The sequence below is a fragment of the Globicephala melas genome, chromosome 6, assembly GCF_963455315.2.
Source record: "Globicephala melas chromosome 6, mGloMel1.2, whole genome shotgun sequence".
In the NCBI taxonomy this organism is placed as follows: Eukaryota; Metazoa; Chordata; class Mammalia; order Artiodactyla; family Delphinidae; genus Globicephala; species Globicephala melas.
The window spans coordinates 18,215,759-18,239,250 of NC_083319.1; the positions used below are offsets into that span (position 1 = coordinate 18,215,759).

The 23,492-nt window shown below is 53.0% G+C and overlaps 1 protein-coding gene across 1 annotated transcript in view; it reads right to left on the reverse strand.

Moving 5' to 3' along the window:
- The window catches only part of PAPPA (pappalysin 1), a 250,606-nt gene that overhangs the window by 39,325 nt on the left and 187,789 nt on the right, over positions 1-23,492 (reverse strand). Inside the window, exons 16-19 of the mRNA XM_060299934.1 lie at positions 17,049-17,259; positions 16,284-16,455; positions 7,657-7,804; positions 2,559-2,668 (exon numbers count right to left, since the gene is read on the reverse strand). Coding sequence (XP_060155917.1) covers positions 2,559-2,668; positions 7,657-7,804; positions 16,284-16,455; positions 17,049-17,259 — 641 coding nt within the window. The remainder of the gene's footprint in view (positions 1-2,558; positions 2,669-7,656; positions 7,805-16,283; positions 16,456-17,048; positions 17,260-23,492) is intronic.

Sequence of the window (23,492 nt, forward strand, 5' to 3'; positions counted from 1 at the left end):
TTGTGAATTATTTCCCGGCTGGTGAGTGATCGTAAACATTTTGCCTTTATTATTATTATTGTAGAGGCTGCAGGGGTGGCTGGAGGAGTAAACGGCAGCATCAGGCTGACCTGGGTCCCTCTTCAGTTCCTCGTAGGCAAGTGGCTTCTACCTCTGAGATTCCATTTCCTCTACTGAAAAAATGGAGTCTAATTCCCACCTCATAGGTGTGTGTGTGCGTGTGTGTGTGTGTGTGTGTGTGTGCGCGCGCGCGCGCGCGCAAATCAAGGCTGGAAGGTGTCTGATCCAATGCCCGATTCACAGCAGGCATCCATTAAATGTCAGCTGTCATCTCTCCCTCTCTTATGCTGGGGACAAATGTGACAGTCGCTGGCGCGGAACCTTGGCCCTGACCGTCTACCTTGTGCTGGCGCTCAGAGGTGAACCCTCAGAAAGCAGAGGAGCGATCCAGGGCCTGCCTTGGCCTGGCAGTGCCGCACCGGCAGCTCTGCTTCTGTAGCTCTCACCACAGAAGGGGCCAGGGTGCAGGCGAGGCCAGCTTTTCTGCCTGGTTCCTGGAAATCATCAGTCTCTGCCCTTCGCCCTCCTCCCTTTTTCTAGCACATTTTTTCCTCCTGGATAATGAGGCCTCCGGAGACCAGTGGAGGTCTGAACCTCGTTATGGCTCTCTGGGTAGGCCGGCATCAATAAAGGCCGGCGGACCAGGGAACTGGGTGGGGGGCTGGAGCAGGCAGGCAGCGGGTGGGCGACTGACGAGGGGGGCGCTTTGTAGACTTTCAAATCCCTAGATTTATTTCACAGTGAATTATAACTGAACTCTTTAGTGCCTGGGGCTCACAGAGGGAAGGGTGGGAATTCACCCAGGGGCAGCGAGGAAAGGCCTGAGGGGGAGACGGGTCGGGGAACCCGGTGTGGGTCCCAGGCACGTGGGAGCTGAGCGAGGTCTCCTGTGCTGTGTGTAGAGTGTAGGTCCCTGCCTTTGCTGGGTGGAAATCAGGGTGGAGTAGAGGCAGGGCGGGATGGAGTGCAAGGAGCTCCCGGTCAAGATCCTGCCTCTGCTTCCTGGGGTGACCTGGCCCAGTCCCCTCCCTCTCTGAGCCTCAGTTTCTCCATCTGTACAATGAGGGGCGTGTATCTGAGGATCTCCAACTTCCTTGAGACTCTGACATACGGCCTCTGTGCGTGTGCCTGGGCATGTACAGCCCATCAGAGTACATGGGGTGCTCGGTGAGGTGAGGGAAGCAGGGTGCGCAGGGTGCGCTTGTGCAGGTCCGGGAGAGTCAGGCAGAGAAACAGACAGAGAGAGACAGAGAGAGCAGTGGGGATGGAGGGAAAGAACGTGGGCAGGAGGGAGGCAGAGCCAGGTCACAGAGGTATCAGGAGAAGGGAGAGAAAGAGCGTGAAGAAAGAGGCAGGAGAAGAAATGAAGCTGGAGATGGGCAGAGAGCGGGAGCGGGGAGGACGAGGAAGGAGGGGCGGAGAGCCCTGGGGCGCACGGGGGCGCAGGGGGCCGCTGGCCAGGCCCAGCGCCAGGCCCACAGGTGCAGAGTGCTGCGTAAGCCCTCACAGCCGTGCTCTCAGCTCATCGGGGAAACAGTGCACCCGGCCTCGGGATCTGCAGCGGGCGGGAAGACGGCAAGGCCTCCAGCGCCCCGGCAGAAAGGCTGAACCCGCCCTGCAGCCCTGCCTCTCTCACTTCCTCCAGCGTGAGGGGCCAGTACCCAGAGCTGGCACATGAGGCCTGGGATCGTGCTGTCCCGGAGGACAAGAGTGGGGTCCCGAGTGATCGGGTGACACCCAGGAATGTGGGAGCGGCCAGCGCCAATGTGAACATGGCCTTCCAGCAGCCTGACCGTGGGAAGAGCACAGCCCTTGGATGCAGGCTTGGGGTCGAGCCCTCACCCTGGGCCATCGCCCGCTCCTGAGGTCTCAGTGTCCACAACGGGAGAATGCAGACAGTGGCCGTCACTCCACATAACCATCCTGGGAGACCAGTGGGGGTCTGAATCTCGCTCAGCTCCGGGTGCACAAACACGGTAGGTGCTTCGTACACAACTGGTGTTACTAGTTCCCCGTATCACATACTAATTGCTTTCCACCGAATAAGCAAGGCACAGAAAGATACCAGAAGCCTAGGCTATGGAATATCCCAGAGCTTATATTAGAGAAGCCAAGAGCACCGTCCCGACCAGTGAGGACTCTCCAGTCAGGCAGACACAGGTTTGTGACCTGACTCTGCTCTTTCTACCTAGGTGTTCTTGGGGCCTCAGTTTCCTCATCTGTAAACTAGGCACATTAGTCCTCTAACTCCTAGGCTGTCATCAGGATTCAGCGGGACAGTACATAAAAGGTCCATAGCACAGGGCCTGTCAGAGGGAAGGTATTAAACACTTAAGGGCTGGAAAAACGATGGTGAACAAGTCTTCACTCCACAGAGCAGATGTGACCGTTAGATGCTTTCACGTATGTAGAGGGACTAATGCAGGACCAGAGCGTGTAAGTGGTCAACAAGGTCATTTCCCTCCCTGAGCCACAGGTGGGTGGCCCCAGTCACTCACCTCCACCCGCGTGGGGTTCAGCCAGTGGGGGATGTCACGGACGGTCACGTTCACTGGCAGGATGATGGACTCGCTGTTGTGGTCCAGGCACGAGGTGGCACACTCCGACCCTGAGGGGAAGCCGAGAGTGAGGTGGTGGCTCAGCCCCCGTCTCCTGATGCCAGGGGCTGCCCCACCCCCAGAGTGGACCCCGCCGCTCCCTGGTCCCCAGTGAGTGGGGACGCCCACCCTCAAGGGCAGTGGGCAGGACTGAACGCCCCGGCAGCGCCACCTCTGGTCTCCCTGACCGTCCTCTTGTCTCCAGTCCAGCTGGCCCCCACCACCACGCTCAGCAGCCCTCAGCCCAGGTTGGTCCTGCTCCTCCTCTGCTCAGAAACCTTTCGAAGGTTCCCCACATCCAGGACCAAGTCCAGATCCCTTTGCTCGGCATCCATGGCCTCCCACGGTCTGGTCAACCTTATCTCCCACTAACCATCTTCACACCCTCCCACCAACCGGACTGTGCTCGGTTTCGCATGGGAGTACCACACTTCCTCGCCTCCGTACTTCTGTTCCTGTCCATCCTGTCTCCTGAATCGTCCCCCCAATCTGCCTTTGCATGGTCAAATCCTACCAGTTCTTCAAAGTCCAGCTCAAATCCTCCAAGAAGCCTGCCCTGATTTCTGCAGCTGAGTGAGAGCAGAGTTTGGCACTGAGGAATCTCACTCCGGTGCTGGGCTTACCCCCTGTCCCTCCTTTCCCCAGTAACAGGGATGCCCTGGGAGGGCAGGGATGGGATCGGTTCCTCTCTGAGCCTAACCCAGTGCCTCACACACAGGGTCTGCTCAGCAGGCGTCAACCAAACGAATGGTGAGCCTGTGAGTGCAACGTCAACGTCTCAGCCCCACACTTCTCCTCCCACACCGTCTGCATTCGCACCCTCTGTGCCCTCGAGACCATCCCCGCCCCTCTTCCACTAGCGTATGACCAGTTAGTGACCCTTCAGACCTCAATCCACGTGTCGCTTGCTCGGAGAAAACCTCCATTCCTGACGGGCCAAACCCTCTCACTGGCACCCAGCACAGATCTGTCACACTGGCTTGGTGACTGTTGTACCAACAGCTCTCTTCCCTGCTCGACTGTAACTCCACGAGGCCAGCACTGCCCGCGCTCCCCCTGCTATGCCCAGAGCCTGGCACTGTGCGTGGCGGATGGCAGGCACTCAGTGAGTATCTGTGAAGTGAGTGAAAGGGACAAGAGTGAACGGGGGCATAGGTGGTTGAGGAAATGAGAGAGTGAATGAATGAATGGATGACTGGCACAATGAGTGAATGATGAATGAGGCATCTCGTGGTGGAGGAAGCGGGTACCTAGATGGATGAGTGAATGAATACATGACTGAGTAAGTGGATAAAGGGATGAAAACATGAATCAGGCAGTGAGTCGGTGAAGGCGCCATGACCAACAGGGACAGGGTTAGTACACAGAAGCCCTTGGTCCAGGGACTTCTTCAGCTGACTTTCAAGCTGTGGGTTAGCAAGATGACTGTAATTTGACTCATACATTCTCTGTCCTGACCTCACTGATTCTGAAGTCTCCTAAAAATCAAGCTCATCCCATGGGATGTCCCCAGGACTCCCAAAAAAGTGCTCATTCATATGGACAAAGAACTGATGTGTCAGAATCTGACCAGGGCCCTAAGGAGGTCATTCCCCTGCCTTAGGGCCAAGACCACCCTTGAACACTAAATGGTTTACAAGAGTTAACCCTCTTGAAAAACATCCTATGCTGTGAGCCATTCTAAAGGCTCCCTTCCAAACGTGTGTGTGTGTGTGTGTACACGCAGTATGTAAGTATGTTTATGCATACATGCAGCTATACGTACACAGACACTTGTATATGTATATATAGTTTATCCAGTGCCCTTCCTGTTGCCACCTTGTCATCCTCTTCAATCTAAGAGACTCACAGAATCTGAAGAGGTAGCAAGGGTGGGGTGGCGGGTCCAGGACGATCTCTGGAACCTCTTTAATTTAAACATGGGGCCACTGAGCCCAGAAGGTGGGGATGGGGATATTCCCGGTCCTGCCAGGTGTTTTTCACCCGTCACTCGTTCCCCTGCACACCCAGTGTCATCACATCCGTCTCAGAGGCAACAGCGTGCAGCGTGCGAGCTCGGGTCGCAGAGCTGGCGAGTAGGGGGCCGTGAATGAAAGCCCACGTTTCTCTGAATTCCAAGCCCAGCGATGGATACGGCGGAGACGCAGAGGGAAGAGAAAAGAAGGCAGCAGTGGAAGGGGACAGAGAGGGGTGAAGGGTCAGAAGAAAGAAAAGAAACGGGGGACACACAAAAAGACAAAAAAGGTGAGTGACGAGAAGAAGAGGGATCCCTGAGCAGTCAGAGACACTCAGTGGTGTGTGTCTGTCACGAGATCAGTTCTGAAGATTTTAGGCAGCAAGGATGAAACCAGGCTGCGATGATAAAATCCTTTCGAGAAAAGAAGACGCAGCCTCTGAGAAGTAGACAACGGTTACTTATCCCGAAAGGGGGGAAAGAACGGGTCAGCACAGGAGGCCACCACCGCCTTACGCGGGAGCCACATCTTAATTTCTCTTTCCCCGCACCCCCCCCTCGGCACTCCCCTCCCCCATGCCCGGCTCTGGGCCGCAGGACCAGGCTGCCGTGTGTGATACCTGAGGCCTAATCGGCCTCACTACAGACTGGTGATCTCCGCGGCCCCCGCCGCCCCTTCCCGGGAGGAGCAGGGACGGTGGCAGCGGCCTTGGTGGCAGTAACAACTTTCTGAGGACCCCTCACTGCCACAGAAGCCTCCCCAGGCCGCTTGGGGAGGGACCCTGGAAGAGCTGCTCTGGGTGGCCCCAGCACGTGGGCCCCAGCCACCGAGCTGGACACCTACGTCACCCGTGCCCTGCTTACCAGGCCTTTGGTCGAGTCCCTCTCCTTGGTGAGGCGGGCTCTGCCCAGGGAGGCGCTCAGAATGCGGCAGGAGGGAGAGCAGCCCGGGGGCTGGGGGAGAGAAGCCTCTCCCCTCCGTCCTCCGGCCACCCCGTCAGTGCCCCAGGCCGCTTCTACTCTCTCAGCTCTCCCCGTGTGCCCTCACCTGCCCACTGCCCATCCCGGGTCACCGTATTCATAAAACTGGCATCTGCATGGCCGCGGGAGCATGAGGAAGGGAAGGAGATTCAGGTTCTGATGTCAGACAGCTTGCTTTCCCTTTCTGCTCTGACCATGAAGAAGCTCAGTGGGTAAAGCAAATGCTACCGTCACCCCCTCCCCCTCCCTCTTGACCGTTCTGTGGGCCAGCAGAGAGCCAGGCATTCTGGCTCACTTTCATGTGCCTGTGACAGGTACACACAGTACAGGTGCAAAGGGGTCACGAGGTGTGTTTGTGTATGTGTGTGCGAGCTGCACGCGGGTTTATGGGTGGCGAACGTGTGTGGCGTCTCGCTGAAGCGTACGTGCTAGGCATGGGCTCACCACATGACGTGTGTGCGCATCTGGTTAAGCATTTGTGCGTATGTGAATGTATGTGTTGATTGTGTCGGTGCAGACATGCAGGAGGTCTGTTTTTCATCAGAATTTTTTCTCCCAGGGTTGCTCAAGGCCAGTCGTGAGTGTGACTGAGTATTCAGGTGCCTGCCCTGACTGAGCTGGGGACAGGGACCCCGTCACAGACAGAAGCGTCCAGAGCCATGAACACCCCTCAGGGGTAACGGAGAGGAGAAAGCCTTGGCCTTGGGATGGAAGAGCCAAAGCTACGTGCCATTGCTGCACCTGTTGCCCCAGCTCTCTAGAAAGCGTACACTGGCAGGCCCTACAAATCCCGCCTCTCAGCAACCCTCCTGGTCAGGGCCCTTCGGATCGGCGGATCGGCAAGTTCTTAAAGTACCCCTGGAATCAGCACGACAGCGACCGTGTCCGTGGGTGTTTTCTGACCCGTCCTGGACTGACACAGGAGGGCTGATCCCTACTCTGAGTTCAGGTGAAGAACCTCTGCACTTGGAAGCTACATGTTTCCACCTTTAAAAGGAAGGGGTCAGGCCCCCTCACGCCTCTGCTCTCCAGCCATGGGCCTCCCTTCTGGACATGAAACGATAACTTGTTTTACTAGGTGAGGATCACATTGAGTCTGTGTGGCTGGGAGTGAGTGCCTGCACAGATAACCTTCTGCTCCAGACATCCCGGGTGATTGTCCCAGGACTGGCCATGAGAAAGGACATCCAATTCCCTGGGCTTTCCATCGTGGTCAATTAGGGAATCAGCCCAAGAGGTCAGTATCACTGCCCTCAACTGAGATTAGACTCAATGCACACCCAGCTCCCCAGAAAGCCGCGGGCCCGTGATTAATGCGTCTGTCCAGACACCTGCTTTCCACCAGGCAGACTCCTGGCGTCACACCCCAGGTCGTCTCCCTTCACTTGGCACGCTGGTCTATCACCACGCAAACAGTATTCTGAAAACACTGTTCATCCCTATTTAGGAGGCAACTGGAATGCCGTGGAAAGGACTCAGGCTTTGGAGAAGGAGAGGTTGCGAAGATCCCTTTGAGTCTCGATTTCCTCACCTGTTAAAGGTTACTGAGAGGATACGAGGTAACGCCTCTGCAGCGCTTGGTGCGGCACTGACCACAGTCGGTACTACGAACGATCAGCACTACATAAACTTTAAGACTAATAACAAAGGCTGCCACGCTGGACCACCACTGCTTCCCTAAACAGGATGTGTGTGTGTTTTCATCCCTCCCTCCCTTTGCCACACGATTCCTTCTGCCTGGAATGCCATTTCTTGCCCCACAAGCTCTTGCAAATCCCTGTATAAGCATCCCTTCCTCTGGGAGCCTTCTGTGTCCCCGGAGGCACCGGTCAGCTGTTCTGTACTCCAGTGCAACTGTGCACGCTCACCCAACACTGCTTTGCCAACATCCACGCCCTGAACTCTCTCTGGGAGGACAGGGTCTGGTCTCATTCCTCTTCATTTCCCCAGTGCCTCATGCAAGGTCTCAAACAGCACGGCTGCCCAAGTCCTCGGCAGGGCGCGAGCCCCGAGCTCCTGGAAGGACGTGCCCTCCCACTGCTCAACCCGACACGCCCGTCGTACCGATGGCATAGCCTGCAGGGCACTGCAGCTTCAGGTTGCTGTTGAGCTGGTCCGGGGCTGAGCACTGGCCTTGCATCTCCTGGCAGACGTGGAAGGAGCCGCTCCAGGTACCATCTTTCCGGCAGTGGATGACGTTGCTCCCGTGCCCCTGAACGCCACAGAAGCACAGTCAGGACCAAGAGAGACCCCACCCTCCACAGAAGAAGCCTCTGAGTGCTGCATCTCCCCAGAGCTCTGAAAATGTTAAAAAAACAAGTTCTTAACAGTGGTGGAAACCCAACCACCCTCAGACAGAGGAACTGTAATATCTCCATTTTACAGACAGGGAAACTGAGGACTCGGTGTGGGAACAAACTTGCTCAAAGCATCCTGGAGAGTTTAACTCCCAGGTTTCCTAAATCTCAGCAGTGCTCTTTCAGGGATTTCAATCGGAGAAATGTGTTCTGCTTGTTGTTTGTTTTTGACTGAGAAGGTGGGACCCACGTGCACCCCCAACGTGTACCGTGAGTAAACATGGGTCCTGGCGCTGTTTGGAAGGAGACAGGCATACACCAAGGCTCGTTTCCTCTCAATCGATGAGAAAGCGTCCCAGGCCAGGGCTCTGCCACGTGCTAAGTAGGCGACCTTGGCTCCGCTGAGGAGCTTTCTCTTCCAGGGATTCCCTCCTCTCCTTCCCCTTCCCGTCCTCCCTTCTGCTCCATTCCATTCCAGCAATAATGCCACCAAGAGGGTGGGTGGGGGGATACTTCCATCTGCGCCCTCCCCTCTGATTCTTTAAATTAGGGAACATTTCCCATTTCTCAATCTTCTGCAAAGTCACGGGCAAGTGCAGCCTGCAGACGTCGTCCTTCCTCCAAACCGCTTTGCACATCTAAGATTCTAACGGGAGGTGTCCAGCTTTGTCGAAATTTCAGAACCACCCCTAAATCCAAAGACCGTTTCTTAGTGTCCACTCTGGGTTCAGGACCCTGTTCAGTGACTGTGCTGTGTGCACCGGGCGAGAATAACCGGATGTGAGGGGCAAGCTGGGAAGGCCTCTGAGAGGAGGTGACATACGGAAAAGAGTTTTCAAGATTCTGTGTGGAATCAGGCAAAACAGGGAGGGAAGGACACCTGTGCAAGGCCAAAGGGCACGTGCAAGTTCGAGAGGGAGGGAGTCGGGAAGAGCTGGTACGGCAGGTAAGGTGTGGAGCCTTAAACAGACACTTATGGAGTCTGGACTCTACCCCTTGGAACTGGAGAACCACGGGTAGTCTCTGCACAGTGGGGCCTCCTGTGTGAGAACAAGCTGTATAGCGTCTCCCTCTTTCACGTTTAGGATGAGAAGAGAAACTCTACGTGGGGCCAGAGCAGCTGACCACGCTCCGCCAATGAAAATGTCTGCGGAATGGCTCCCATGCCCTTCAGCTGCCACTCAAGCCCCTGCGTCTGGCCTCCAGAGCCCTCAGAGCCTTAACTCTGCCTGATTCTCCAGCTCCCCGCTGCCCACAGCACCGCCGCTAACCTTGAACTCCACCAGTCGCCTGCATTCCTGAATGCACCCCGTGAGGTGTCACACGGCCGTGCTTCTCCTCCCGTCTGCTCTGTCCCTCTCCCCTGCCCTCCTGCCCAAACACCGGCACAGACCTTTTCTGGCACAAGCCATCCTGTCCTAACGCCACCCCGGTCCTGCACAGAACACTACCCGAAGGCCTCTGACACCCACTGCCTCTTTATCCCCACTGCTCCCTCCTAGACGATGAGCTCCTTAGTCATCCCTGCATCCCCAGGGCCTTCCACAACACTTAATAGGTCCTGGCCTTTGGTCCATTCACTCGTCACTCAGTATTTTTGCTCACTCAAGAACCGTTTAACAAGATATGGCGTCAACAGGTGACAGTTATGGAAGGAACTTGTTTAAAACACAAGAAGAGAAATGAATGCATGAATCAAGAGATGAAGAAATGAACGAATACGGGAAGAAATGAATGAGTGCACACATGAAAAAATAAACTCTTGGAAAGGGTTGATGCAGGCTGAAGCTTCCCTGTCTGAGAACACAGCTGCAAGGAGAGGGGAGTTAGAGAGAAGGGGGCCCTCTCTGGGCCTCACGCGGACCAGCACGAGGAGCGTCCAGTTGTGGTGGAAGCCTCTGTGGCCATCGAGAAGGGTGGCCCATCCCGAGCACGCAGCTGTGGGATGACTGCCGAGTCCACCCAGAGGTTCCGTGTGAGCTCAGGGAAAGTGTAGGCAGCTTCATGTGGCTTCAGAGAACCCCGACTCTCCCTCCCAGAGCCCCAGGCCCCGTGATTCGGCTGGGCCCTCATGGGAGTAGGAAATTGACCCCAATTTCCTGGAGCCTTGGCCTGGGCCTATGATGCATTTGGCCTCCAGCCCTTGAAGGGCTGCAGACCTCAGCACTATGTGGGCCAGAGCTGGCTGGAGAGCTCGGTTTGCAAAAGAGAATGTATTAGAACTGACTGGAATCTGCTCAGGGAATTTCAGACTGGGGAGGCTCCACTATAGAAGGTGGGAGCATAAAGCTATTGGTCTTGCTACCTCTTGACTCTCTCCCTCCTGCCCAGGTCATCGAGCACTTTCTGCTGCTGACTAAATCGGCCTTACAGAGGACGGAATCCTTCTGGACTGGACTTCCAAACAAGGCTTACTTGAGGGCTGGCAGTCCAGGGCGGGCTTCTACAGTGGAACCCAGACGACATGCCCAGCCCCATCTCTTGCTACACACATGTCCTTCCTGCTCGTCTGGGGTCACCTGTCTCTCCTGCACACTTCTCTTGCTTCCCACCACCATCCCTTTGCCCCTACTGTGCCCTCTGCACGGCAGACCTCCTGGAGCCTCTCCAGATGTTCGAATCCTCCTTTGGGAATAGATCTTGGTGCACTTGGGGCTGCCTACCAACCGGTGCGGACCCTCAGAGTAAGATCCATGATGTTGAGTCTAGTCTGATCAGAGATGACCTGACATTGAGGACCCAATCTGGGAAGACCAGAGACCGCGGGCAGGGGACCCACTGTGTGTACTTGGCTCCAAACGCACAGGGCTGCATGCCAGGGGGAAAATTCTCACCAGGGGCTGAGCGTCCCTCAGCAAAGCACTGTGCCTCTCTGTGCCTGTGCATGCATCTGTAAAAGAGCATATTGTGCTCTCTCGACCCCTCTTCAGCTGCACAGGTCCACAGAGAGCCGCAGGCATACAACACAGTATCAAATACCTAGTATGTGCCAAGCGTTCTACGCACGTTTAAAAATGCTTTTAACGATGTGGTTAATGTAGAAATTATGTCCCTTTTACAGATTTGGAAACTGAGGCTCAGCTAGGAAGTGAAAGATGAGTTTTTAAATGGTATTGGTGTAATGGTTAAGAGTATGGACTTAAGCCAGCTGCCCAGGTTCAAATCCCATCTCTGCAACTTTCCCACTTGGGGAAGTTCCTTAACTTCCCTCTGCCTCAGTTTCCTCAACTGTTAAATAAGCCTGCAGTTCACGGCCTGAGAAAGTCACCACGAGGATTAAGTGAGTTAGGTTACGTGAAGCATTTAGAGCTTAACACACACATCGAGCTCTCTAAGGGTGAGCTGAGCTCGTAACCACCCTGTCGCACTGTCTCCAAGGGAACTTCAGAATCAGCCCCAGCGTCACCCACACTCTAGAAATGGCAGCCGCCAAAATAGGGAGGCAGCAGGCCCAAGTCACGCAGGTCATCGGGGCCGGAGCCAGACCTCTTCCTGTAAGCCTCTGAGCTTTACTACAATGCAGGGGAGGGGAGGTGGAGAGGAGAGGCTGGGGGATGAGTGGAGAGGGAGACCTAGACCTTTTCTACTTAGCAGAAACGAAAATAAACAAAATAATGGCAGAGAGAAACATGGCAACATCAGAGCCAGGCAGAACCGCAGGGTGCAGCGCAGGATATAAACAGTTAAACTTTGGAGGCAGCCTGACCTAGCAACTGGAGTCTCCGTTCTACCTGGACTTCCTCGTTGTATAAGGTGGGCAAGCCACTTGACCTCACTGAACCACATCTTCCTCATCTTCAAAACGGGACAGTAATGCCAGATGCTGTGGGGCTTAAATGCAGTAGTCTGTGTAAAGCACTTAGCCCAGACTGAAATGCAGTAAATGCTCAATAAATCACAGCTGCCGTTCACTCTTTGCCTATGTGTCCAGTCAATGGCCTTACATTGCATTTTGCTTCCTCCCAGTGAGATACAGGGGTGACACACAGCTCCAGGAGTTAAGGATGGGCAGAAAATGTGGCTTGTGCAACGACTTGGTTAGGAGATCTGAGACTCTGTGTCAGATCCGACTCTGCTGGTATCAATAACTTGCTGTGTGACTTGAGGTACGTTGCCTCCCCTCTCTGGGCTCCAGTGGTCCCATCTATAAGGTAAGTGTGTTGCAGTAGAAAATCTCTGAGGTCTGGCCCACCTCCAACATCACATGGGCCTGGGATGTCTCTGACTTCCTCTGGGAAGCCCTGCGTTCTCGGGCAAGCATGTGACAACCCTGAAACTAGAAGCTGCCCCTGCTCTGGGAGGCGTTATACGTGTGAGAGCTGTGCTGTGTCCAGAGCAGACCCAGAAAGGCAGGGCCAGCTGCACACCACTAGTGGCAGAAAGGCTTTTCCATCCTTCCTCTGTGATCCGTGCAAAGAACTGGGTGCATTCCTGGCTCCACTCCCACCCTTCCTCTCTGGCTCCCGCTGTGTTGCTAAAGTCCACCACCGAGTGCATTACTTCGTTCCGAAAGCACCTTTAGCTTCTTCCTCTCCTGCTGCAGCCCCTGTGCATGCATCTCCCACAGACCCTGTCCCCATCCCAAGACAGCCCACTCCCCTAATCACCTACAAAGCCTCCCACAGTGCTTCTCTCTGTGTTATCACCTCGGACAGCTCAGGGGCATCTGAGTTAGATGAAATGCTCAATTAGCACTTCTCTCCAGTCGCCTGGAGATGGAATCCCTGTCCTTTGCCACTCCCTGCCCTGGAAATGTCTGGAGACAGTGGGAAAAGCAGGGCCCTGGAGCCAGTCATCGCCACCTACTGACTCATAACCGTGGGCAAGAGCTTGGCTTCACAGGCTTTCTTCCCTTATCTGCAAAATGGGCACATCGCTGCTTTTTCAGAAGTTTATTATGAGGTGCCAAAGTGAGAGAAAATCTGTGGCTTCAGGCTGGCAGTCAGGAAATACTTAAAAAACATTTTTTTTAAAAGCTGTTATTGTTAAGGTTCTCTGTCTTGGTTTACAGGGATAATAACACTATAAATTCTTCAGCTGAACTGTTCAATATGGCAGCCACTATACAAGTGCGGCTGTTTACATTTAAATTTGAATGATTTAAAATTAAGTAAAATGTAACATTTAGCTGTTCAGTCACTTAGCTGTATTTCAAGCGGTCCATAGCCACACATGGCTGGAGGCCACCATATTGCACAGCACAGACATGGAACACTTCCATCACAGCAGAAGGTTCTCCAGGGTGGCGCTCATCTAGAGAGTCTATATATTCTACAGGTTTATGTGAGCTAGAGGTCAGGTTCCTATGGTTCCTATTGGTCTCCCCAATCTATATCCTGGCCTCATGCATGATGGCTGACTTTCTGGGACTAGCTGCCGACAGAGGGCTAACTTTCAAGCCATTGCCTTTGTTTCCAGGTTCTGTAAGAGCCCACGTGGCACATCATGATGCATGTGGCATCTCTCCACTAGAAGGGACCTTAAAGGCAGGCTAGTTCATCTGTGCCTTCCCCAAGGCTGCCATGCACGGTGGCATAGGTTGTACGCTCTACAATTCCAGGGGTTCCTCATAGGCATGCCTTACTTTCATTACCTCATTTAACCCTCACAAATAAACTATAAGGTAGGTAGTAGTATTTCCCCTCGCCCATTTTATGAATGAGCAAACTGAAGCTTAAAGAGTTAAACAACTTGCCCAAGTCCTCCAGCTAGCAAGTGGTAAAGCCAGGATTCACACTCAGAGTCCAGATCCAGCATCATACTGGCTCCCAAGGAATGAATGAAGTCGAGGTTTGATTTGCTAATGTACTTTTAGTGGGCGTGGGAAGGAGTACGTGAACCTCCCCTGCAACGGTCCCTGTCCTCTCTCGCCAGGATCTGGAACTTGTTTGGAAAGCAAAGAATTCTCGCTCCACACAAGCTGCTTGATTCAAGATACTCTGTGCCGTACGTTTCAGCTGTGCTTACAGGCAGCAAGAGGGGATCTGAGGTGAATACTAGATTTGGCTCTCAGGCCCCTGGTCTGAGGGTAGAGGAAATTCATTTGCAGTACAAACTAGAAACGTCAATTGTATTAGGAGCCCATTTGGCACGCGTTCCCTCATTCTTCTAGCCGGCAAGCAATACCCTCTGCTCCTTTGTGTCTGGCCTCTCTGCCAGTTGCCAAACAGAACTGCTTGAGTCGTCTGATAAATTTACATTTTCCTCTCCTTTAAATACAAACTGGCCATGAAAGGTACTTGGCAGGCCGCAGGCAGACTGGGTTTCGGTTTGATAACGTGACCACGGCCAGAATATTATTCGGCTCAGCAGTTCTGGTAACTGTTAGCAACAGTTTTACGTAAGGGAGAGAGAGGGAAGTTGATCGGCTGCGTGAGGCCACGGTAATCTCTGGCCTTTGCTTGTTCTCAGCACTGGCTTCCGCTTCCCTGGCAGCCGGGGATGGGGATGACTCGGGTGCACAGACATCCCTGAGTGTTTCAGGTGCTGCCTATTGGATTCAGTCTGTCCACAGTTGGGGGGGACCTGGGTTCCGATTCTGACTCAGCCGCCACCAGCTATGTCACCTTGGGTGGGTGAGTGGCTTTCTCGTCTGGAAAATGAGGAGACTGGCCTGGACGTTCACTGCAGCTCTCTCTCATGCCCTGTCGCTTCCTGAGCACCTATTAGGTGCTTGGCACTGTCCCAAGTGCTGAAAACACAGGGAAGATTAAAGCTGTGGTCAGGCATTTCAGAACCTGGCGGGGGGAGGGGGGAGGTGAAATGAATTACAATGCAGTGTGGTCGATGCTGTGAATGGGGGGACCCCTAGGAGGGGCATGGAGCCCACAGTGGAAGGGTCAGGAAAAGGTCCTTGGAAGGAGGGCTACCTGGGCTGAATGGTGAAGGACGGTTAGGAGTGAGGTGGCTGGAAAAGGGGACGGGGCTTTTTCACAGAGGATGCCCAGGTGAAGGGGAGATCCGTCTTACTGGTGATGGGGGAGGCGTCCTGAATGCACAGGTGGGATTTCTCCTAAGGGAGATGGGGGTCGCTGGTTCACAAAGGGCTTTGAGCAGGGGAACTGTTACCATCACATTTGTGCTCTAAACAAACCACTCTGGCTGAAATGCGAACAACACACTGGAGAGAGGCAAGGAGAAAGCAGGGAGATGGTCAGGAAGCTGCATGGCGGCCCCGGAGAGTGACGCTGGTGGCCTGAGTCAGGGTGGCGGCATTGGAGCCAGGTGAGAACAGTTCAGAAGCTGACTGAGAGAGAGAACGGGGAGGACGTGGTGGCTATCTGGATGTGGGAGCGGGAGTGAGACGAGGTGAGGATGCCGCTCTGACGCTGTCTGGTATTCGGTAGATGCTAATAGACTAAGGACTGACAGGGGGAGAAACGTGCACTGGGGCCCAGTTGGCTGACCCTGGCCTTGCACACCTGTGAGCATGGGGCTTGAGGTACCAGCCCTAAATTGTTGGTTCTCTCAGGGTTGGAGCTCCTCGTGGACTTAGGTCTTCTCTGGAGCCAGCTGGCTCATCATTGTCTTTCTCACTCTTGATTCCCTACCCATCTTAGTGGGTGGAGTGTATGTGTCAGGAGGAAGGAAAATGCATTCACAGAACTCCTTCCGCAGGGCCGGCAGGAGTGCTGGACTTTGTCTGTTACATGTGGATTGAGATAAAATCCCATCTCCCTCTGTCCTTCCTTCTTCCATAGTATTCTCAAAGCTGTACATCTAGTCTAAATATGGTTCCCTTTCTCTTTATGCTTGAGGAGTCAGCTGATGTCTCAAGATAGTGAAAGTCATGATTTTAAGTATTTCAGGGACCAACATAAGTGGTGATGGTGGTAGAAAGTTGGCCAAACAGCCTTGGTCATTCCTTAACTCGGATCGACTTCATACACTGGGATTCCACACGTGATTTCTCTCATAGGGGTTCAGAGCTAAGAATCTCTGAACCAGTAAAATGCAGTGATACAGGCAGGACAACGAGGCTCAGAGAGATTACAAAGAAAGATGGCGAGAACCCAGCCCCTCACGTCTGCGTTGCTGATGTTGCTATTATACGATTCTGGCATCCACAGAGAGTCTCCTAGAGGAAGTGTTTTTTTTTTTTTTTTTTTAATTTGCGGCACGCGGGCCTCTCACTGCTGTGGCCTCTCCCGCTGCGGAACACAGGCTCCGGACGCGCAGGCTCAGCGGCCATGGCTCACGGGCCCAGCCGCTCCGCGGCATGTGGGATCTTCCCAGACCGGGGCACGAACCCGTGTCCCCTGCATCGGCAAGCGGACTCTCAACCACTGCGCCACCAGGGAAGCCCGAGGACATGGTTCTTAAAACACTGGCCGCTCTTTGGTAAGCAGAGAGGAGCGGGACCTAAGTACAGACCTCAAGTTCAAGGAGTCTCACCTGGGTGGCATCGCTATCTTCACACTTGACTCTGCACTCACTGTTGAACTGGAAGCCATTGGTGCACTGGTAGAGCCCGTGGAACTTCGGTGGAGGTGGGTCACAAGTCACCGGAACACAAGCGCCCTCCTGCCAGCTGCCATCTTGGGTGCACTGGGTCTTGAAGGCCCGTCTTCAAGGAAGAGATAAAAGAAGACACATCTCAAGGACCAAATGGCTGGAGCCACGCTCTGCACCCACGTTTCTCTGGAGCCGGCTAGCCTCACGTCTCCCTTTCCCCTTCCTGATTCCCTGCCTGTCCTGTTGGGTGGTAGGGGTGAAGGTAAACGTTCCTTTCTCAGGGCCAGGCAAGAGTTACCTGTGGACTGAAATAAAATTCAAGCCCTGCTGGCCCGTCTCCCCTGATGGATCCTGGCGCAAGGACGGTATCAGTGCCCACCATTTACTCTATACCAGGCACTTTGCAAGCACTTTACATACACGTCCTCATTCATTTTTCACAGCAATCTTATGTGGTAACTGTTATTATCATCCCCATCTTATTGCTGAAAAGTAGAGGCCCAGAGAAGTGAAGTCAGTTGCCTGAGGGCACACAGCCGGCAGGCAGCTGTTAACAATATCCTTCTAGATTCCCACCAAAGAGAATGCGAGGAATGGTGGGTACCGTCTCTAGCAGAGAAGTGAGCACTTCCTTCTAACCAGACAGCCAGACCTGGCTCTCCTCCCCCCAAGCACGTGTGAGTTTGCCTTTGCAGCCCCACTTACTTCTTTGACTTCCGGGAGGAGCCGGGCACGTGGTATCCAGGTCTGCACTTGTACTTGCAGAAAGAGCCCACCTTGTGCTTGTTCTCCCGGCAGCGGGCCGTCTGGAGGTCTGCGTTGGGCACCGGGGGTGGGGCCAGGCACAGGAGCTCGCACAGGGCCTCTGGGAAGGACCACAGCCCATCCTCCATGCAGGTCAGGAGACTGTTGTTGCCTGGAGGACACAGGAAGGCAGGGTTAGCGGGGGGTGGGTGGGGTCGGGGTGGGGTGCGGAGCGTGGTCTCTGATAGCCCAATTCAGGCACTGCCTGGACTGAAGCCAACTTGAAGAACCAGAGGATCTTTCACATATAATTCCAGACCCTTCCACTTACAACTGAGGAACCTAGGGAGAGAAAGAGCTGCCACAAAAAAAAGGAGATGCAACTTGGGGAGTGACGCACCCCATGTCGACAGTGCATTAAAATTCAAGGCTCCTGACTCTTGATTCTGAAACCTCTTACACTGCATAGAAAAGGGAACTCCATAGTCCTTCAGTCCATCCTCCCTCCTTTGCCATGGACATTCGAGCCCAGAGATGAAGGCCCTTGCCCTCTCTTAACTGGCAGAGCAAGCTCCTATCAGAATCATTTCCGACCTCTGGGATCAGTGTGCTGTGTGACCTCTAGCTGCCTCTCCCTCTCTGAGCCCTGTACCCCTGTATTTGTCCTAGCCCCCCCATGCCTGGAAGTAAGAGCGTTGTGGTATCTGAAGGCTTGATTTTCTTTTCAGGCCCCACTATTCAGTGAAGCTTTGCCAAAGCGGCTGAGAGATGAGCACGTCCCCCGTAGCCCGTGCCAGCTCCAGCAGACGTGCTGACTGCCATCGGGAAGCTGGCCTGATGAGGAACGTTACACATAAAAGTCAAACACGGGGAGTCAGGCTGTTCACTGCCAGGTCATACATTATCGATGCACAGCCTGCCCCAAACCGCCCCAAGACAATCAGAGATGGACCTGAAACTTGGATCTCTCAACCAAACTCTCCTCTTCCCCGTTATTCTTGAAAGGTGTTGACAACGAGGACTGGAATCACATGGGAGGCTCCGGGACTTGGAAGTTGGAGAGGGGTGACAGGGACGAGACTGATCATTTACGACGTACTGAGTACTTCTGCTATGTGATCTCATTTATTCCCACCACAGTGCTCTTAGTAGGATGACTCCCATTTGGAAACAGAGACTTAAGAGAGACAAGTGACTTGACCAAGTTCTCCTGGTTAGTAAAAAGACTAAAGTGGGGTCTAAAGCTGATTTTGTGGTTTTTAATGGCAAGTTGGCTACACTTGCTCAGCAGAGCTCTCAGGGTCTATTCTGAGAGAGCCAAGCCCCAAGTCTCCTAGCTACAGAGAGAAAGCAATTGCTCCTGCCTTTCAGGGTGATGAGAAGATCAGATGAAACAACATTTACGAACTGCGCTGCCAAAGAAAATGTGCTGTCAAATTCCTTATTTGCTTCTCTCCCTCCTTCCCTCCCTTCTTTTCTTCCTCACCTCCCCCCTCTCTCCCTCCTAACCTCTGCCTTCAGTAGTAGACCTGAAAGGACCATAGGGGTCGCATGGAAGCCTTCATTCATTCAACAAACATCTATTTAGTGCCTACTCTGCACCAGCCACTCTTGTCTATGTTGGGACAACGCAGTGAACAAAACAAAACCCAAACCCTGCCCTCTTGGAGCTCATGTTGTAGTGGAATAGGGAGGAACGCATTAAAATATCCTAAAAAAGCAACTTATTTAGTAGGCTAGAAGGTGGAAAGCACTATGGAGAGAAGTAAAGCATGAAAAAGAAGAAAGGTGGGAGGGTATGTAGGCTCCTCCGTTGCTTCTCTCCCCGTTCACTTTCTTCTTTCTCCTCCTGTGTCTGTGTGAGTCATCTGGGGAGTACAAGACTGTTTAGGGTCTGCAAGCCCCACAGAGGATTCCACGTTGATAAACGGTGACACTGCAAACTACAGATACTTCTACACCAAGTAAAAAGAAAAAAGGGTGTGGAAGGATGACTCATTTGGCTTCCACAGAAGCAGAGAGGGCTCCAGGATACCAGAGACCATAAAGTGCTTTTTCGCTTGGCCCCTGTGACGGGGGCAGTGTTTGGGAGAGCCCCGGCTTAGCAAGCACTTAGTGGGGGGGGCAGTCACAAAAGATAAGGGAAGCACACCCTCTCTAAATTTCCCAAGAAGGATCAAATACCTCTGGAGAAAGGGCTGAGGTGCTTTAAAAGTACACCCTACCAGCTATGCAAATCATAGATTGCAAAGCGGAAGTCATGGTTCCTTTGTGGCAAAAGCTAACATAAAAATCGCAAAACGTTAATCAAGAGAGAAAGTGCAAACCAGAAAATACGTTCTGGGAGAGGGTAAATAGGAGTTAGCCGTGCACCACAGTCAAAAGAAGAAGCACGCTAACGCAGGAACCGGTGATTCAGGACCATGGACATGCCCCACCTCACAGCAAGCACTGAACTGTGCAGAATCAGCATTTCCACGCCCTAGCTGTGGCCGCCACCCTGCAGCCACCCTGGGGCTTTGAAGAAAGTAGGTAGGACACGGCTGTCCATGCCCTTGGCTCTGACCTCTATACTGCACCTGCAGCCATCTGTCACTGGAGGCCTTTTGTTCTGACCAGGGAGGCTCTGCTGCACACAGGGCAAGCTCACAGCGCTGAGGTGGCAGTGCTCCCGGCCGTAGCACTCAACCAGTGAAGGAGCTGGGGCATTAACAAGACAGTTTCCAGAAGAATGTTCTACCCTGTCTCCCACTCCTCCCCAGCGGGATTGAGCTCCAGCTGCCCCCAGAGGTAACCAGCTTTAGGAGGGATCCTGACGCTTCTATCATTTCCATGCCTCCTTTTCTCATGCCTCTCCCTGTGTTTCCTGGGAGAACATGCCTCAGGACACGAGGTGAAGGCATTTCTGAGCCTGGAATCCCTGGTTGAGGGGAAGAGTGCCGATGTCAGTAAGTTATGTGACCCTGTACTTCTGTTTGTTCATCTTTTAAAGTCAGGAAAATGAATCTTGCTCAGCCTGTCTACAGGCGAAGGAAACTTCAATCTCTAGTGAGTATTAAAATAATTATAAATGTACTGTCAAAAGAAATATATCTGTTTTTATTATTGTAATTTAAAGAGTATCTAGAAGACCCCATTTCTTTGAGAGTGCCTTTAAGATCGAAATTAACCTAGAGTAGAACACAAGGAGGGAAATGCCAGGAGACCCATGTCTGGTTTTCTTAATGCCTTGTATACAGTGTTGGCACTGCCCACATCCTAAGGTCTGGGACGTGGTCTTGTTCATTCTTTTATTCCCAGAACCTACCCTGTGGCAGGCACATAGTAACCCCTCAGTAGCCATTTGTTAAATGCGTGGAGTATTATGAATCTACGTGTGACCTTGAACAAGTCACCTAACCTCTCTGTCCCTAAACCAAAGCCGTCTTTAAATTCTTGTCCAGCTCTAATATTTTAGGATGTGGAAGGGTATTGGCCACTGTATTGAGAAAACAAAAATGCAGCTAGCTGGACCAGGATAAGGCAAACCAGCACTCAGGAGGCTGCATTCACCAAAGGTAGAAGTGGGAGGAGACTCAGCTTCATTGCTCCTGTTAAGAAACAGACCTTGGACTTCCCTGGTGGCACAGTGGTTAAGACTCCGCCTGCCAATGCAGGGGACACGGGTTCGATCCCTGATCCAGGAAGATCCCACATGCCACGGAGCAACTAAGCCCGTGTGCCACAACTGCTGAGCCTGTGATCTAGAGCCCGTGAGCCACAACTACTGAACCCGTGTGCAACAACGACTGAAGCCCACACGCCTAGAGTCCGTGTTCCGCAACAAGAGAAGCCACCGCAGTGAGAAGCCCGCACACTGCAACAGAGTAGTCCCTGCTCGCCACAACTAGAGAAAGGCTGCGCGCAGCAACGAAGACCCAACGCAGCCAAAAATAAATAAATAAATTCATTAAAAAAAAAAAAAAAGAAACAGACCTTGACAGAAGTGACAGCGCAAGAGGAAGAAGAAGAACAAGGGAGACTAATACAGAAGGGGCCTCACCCAGTGCCAGGGCTGCATAAAGTCAGGGAGAAGCTGAGGCAGGAGAAATGGAGGTACCAAGAGAAGCATGCAATCGTCTGCCGATTTTAGTCCTGAAAGCACATTTCTAGGCTCCTGGAATCCCAAGGAGCTAAAGAGAACATCTGAGCTGGGCTTGGCAGTCCCAGAAAGCATCATTTGCTCAGGAAAACTGGGCTCTCTCAGCTCCAGCCTGGGTGAGTCAGATCACATTTTGATTATTAAATTGTCCATTTCCCCCCCTAAATGTCTGAAAGGCATTCTACCAATAGCTGTCTGTAATTGAGTCCATGAGGCAGGCCTAGGAAGAATCACTGGCGCCATCTCCTTGATCCTCCTAATAACCCAGTTTGTCATTAATCCCATTTTGTAGGAGAGAAAAGTGAGTCCCTGAGTGGGAAAGTGAGCTGCTCAAACTACAGCTGGGGCTCACTCCGGGTCTGTCTGACTCCTGCGTGCTCTCGACCCCGCTACAGAGCCTGCACCCAAGAGCATGGCCAAAGAGGAACTGCTGTCTAGGGAAAACCTCATGGAATCAGGACTGTGGGCGAGTGGAGTAGGCCAAAATCAAAACTAGTCATAGAGTAAGATTTCACCACTCCCTCCCCCTCCCCGCTGTCCAGAACGGTGTCGCTCACTTCCGAATTTCTTTACCAAGAGGCCCCGTATGTTAGAAACAAAGAAAAAGAATGTGCTAAGATGCAGTCACAGACAGGGATAACTGATGGAGAATGTCCTAAGAAGAGGGAGCGAAGAGCCTGGAATGTTGGACACCTGCCATATAGGAGGGGCTGGGGAATGCAAAAGTGGGATTATTTCACCAGGTTGGTGGGAAGGGGCGCACCTAGCAAGAGGGCACCATTTCTAGGGTCAGGACCCCTGGGTGACCTTGTGGCCCCAGTGACCTTGCATAAATGCCTTCCTGTCTTGGACCTCAGTTTCTGCACTGCACAATGAAATGATTGGCCTTGGTGACCTCTAGGCTTCTCCCAGCTCTGCCCTCTGTTTCAGGGTTTGATGGGAGTTCTGGGTTGAGGGGCATGGTTTAGAAAAGGCCAAAGGGATTCTGGGGCAGCAGCTAAGAATCCTGAAGTAAGACTAGGCTGGACTCCTGAAGCTTGAGCGACCATTCAGAGTAGAGTGGGGGTGAGGGAGTGAGGGAGACAGGAAGAATTATCTAAGAGATAAAACTGCTGTTTGGTCTGTATTCCTACCACTGCTTGTATCTAAAGGCGGCTTCCTAAGCAGCTGTGTGATCCTGAACACGCTTCTTCTCCACAGCGCTCCTCAGGGCCCAGGAAGCGTTTGAGTAGCACTTTATCATCAGCACCTCGTGGTGCTTTGGACCCAGGGACATCCTAGACCCTGTTATCTCCAAAGTAGGAGGGTGATAAGAGGAAGGGAGCAGCATTCTCTTAGGAGTGGTAGGAGAATTCCCCTTTGGGGGTGACCCTGTTTTTATGAGGAAGATGCCCCAATGAGACCCTTGGGATAAAGCGGAATCCTCCAGGGCTGGCTATCTGCTTCTGAGAAAGATGAAAGGGTCTCTGCCTGAGAGAGGATGTGAAATTTCTAGAGGAAGGGAGGTCAGGACAGGATTCTGAGGGAGAGGGTAAGGGGTGAGGAACAGAGCGGAGGTTGGGCGGGAGCCCGGACACTGCAGGTTGTGGGCGCTCACCTCACGTTCCTATCTTCAGGAGAGTCTAAAGAAATCAGAAGATGCTCGATGGTATTAGGTATCTTCTGCAAACTAGTGAATAGACTGCGTTGAAATCTGAGGTTAGACAGAAGCAGACAGTGGGCCTTTTAGAAAGATTTTTATTTTTGGCCGTGTCATGCGTCATGCGGGATCTTAGTTCCCCCACCAGGGATCGAACACATGCCCCCTGCAGTGGAAGCGCGGAGTCTTAACTACTGGACCGCCAGGGAAGTCCCTAGAAAGATTTTTGTAGGATGAGCACATGCTTGCTTCAGAAGCCCGACTCCAGAATTGATATCCAGGGCACCCCACATGGTTGAGGTGAGGCTGACGAGGTCATGGAAGTAACGTTGCAATTTTAGCCATTTAATTAAACATTTATGATTTTGATGTTATTTTTTTAAAACTTGAGAGTAGTATTTTTTCCCTCATGCATGTCTGTAGGTTTGGTCTGTGCTTTTAGTGGTCGTTTGATAAAGGACCTTGGCGGGAGTGATTCTAGGGCTGTGAGTTCGCAGGGTATTTTGTGTACACCTGGATTCTAAGGGGCAAGGGAGTTTGCGGTGCTACCTGCATTAGAGCAGTTTTAGGGCCACACTCAGCGCTTCTCCTGGGTGGTGGCTGTTTGACTGAGAACGCTAACCTC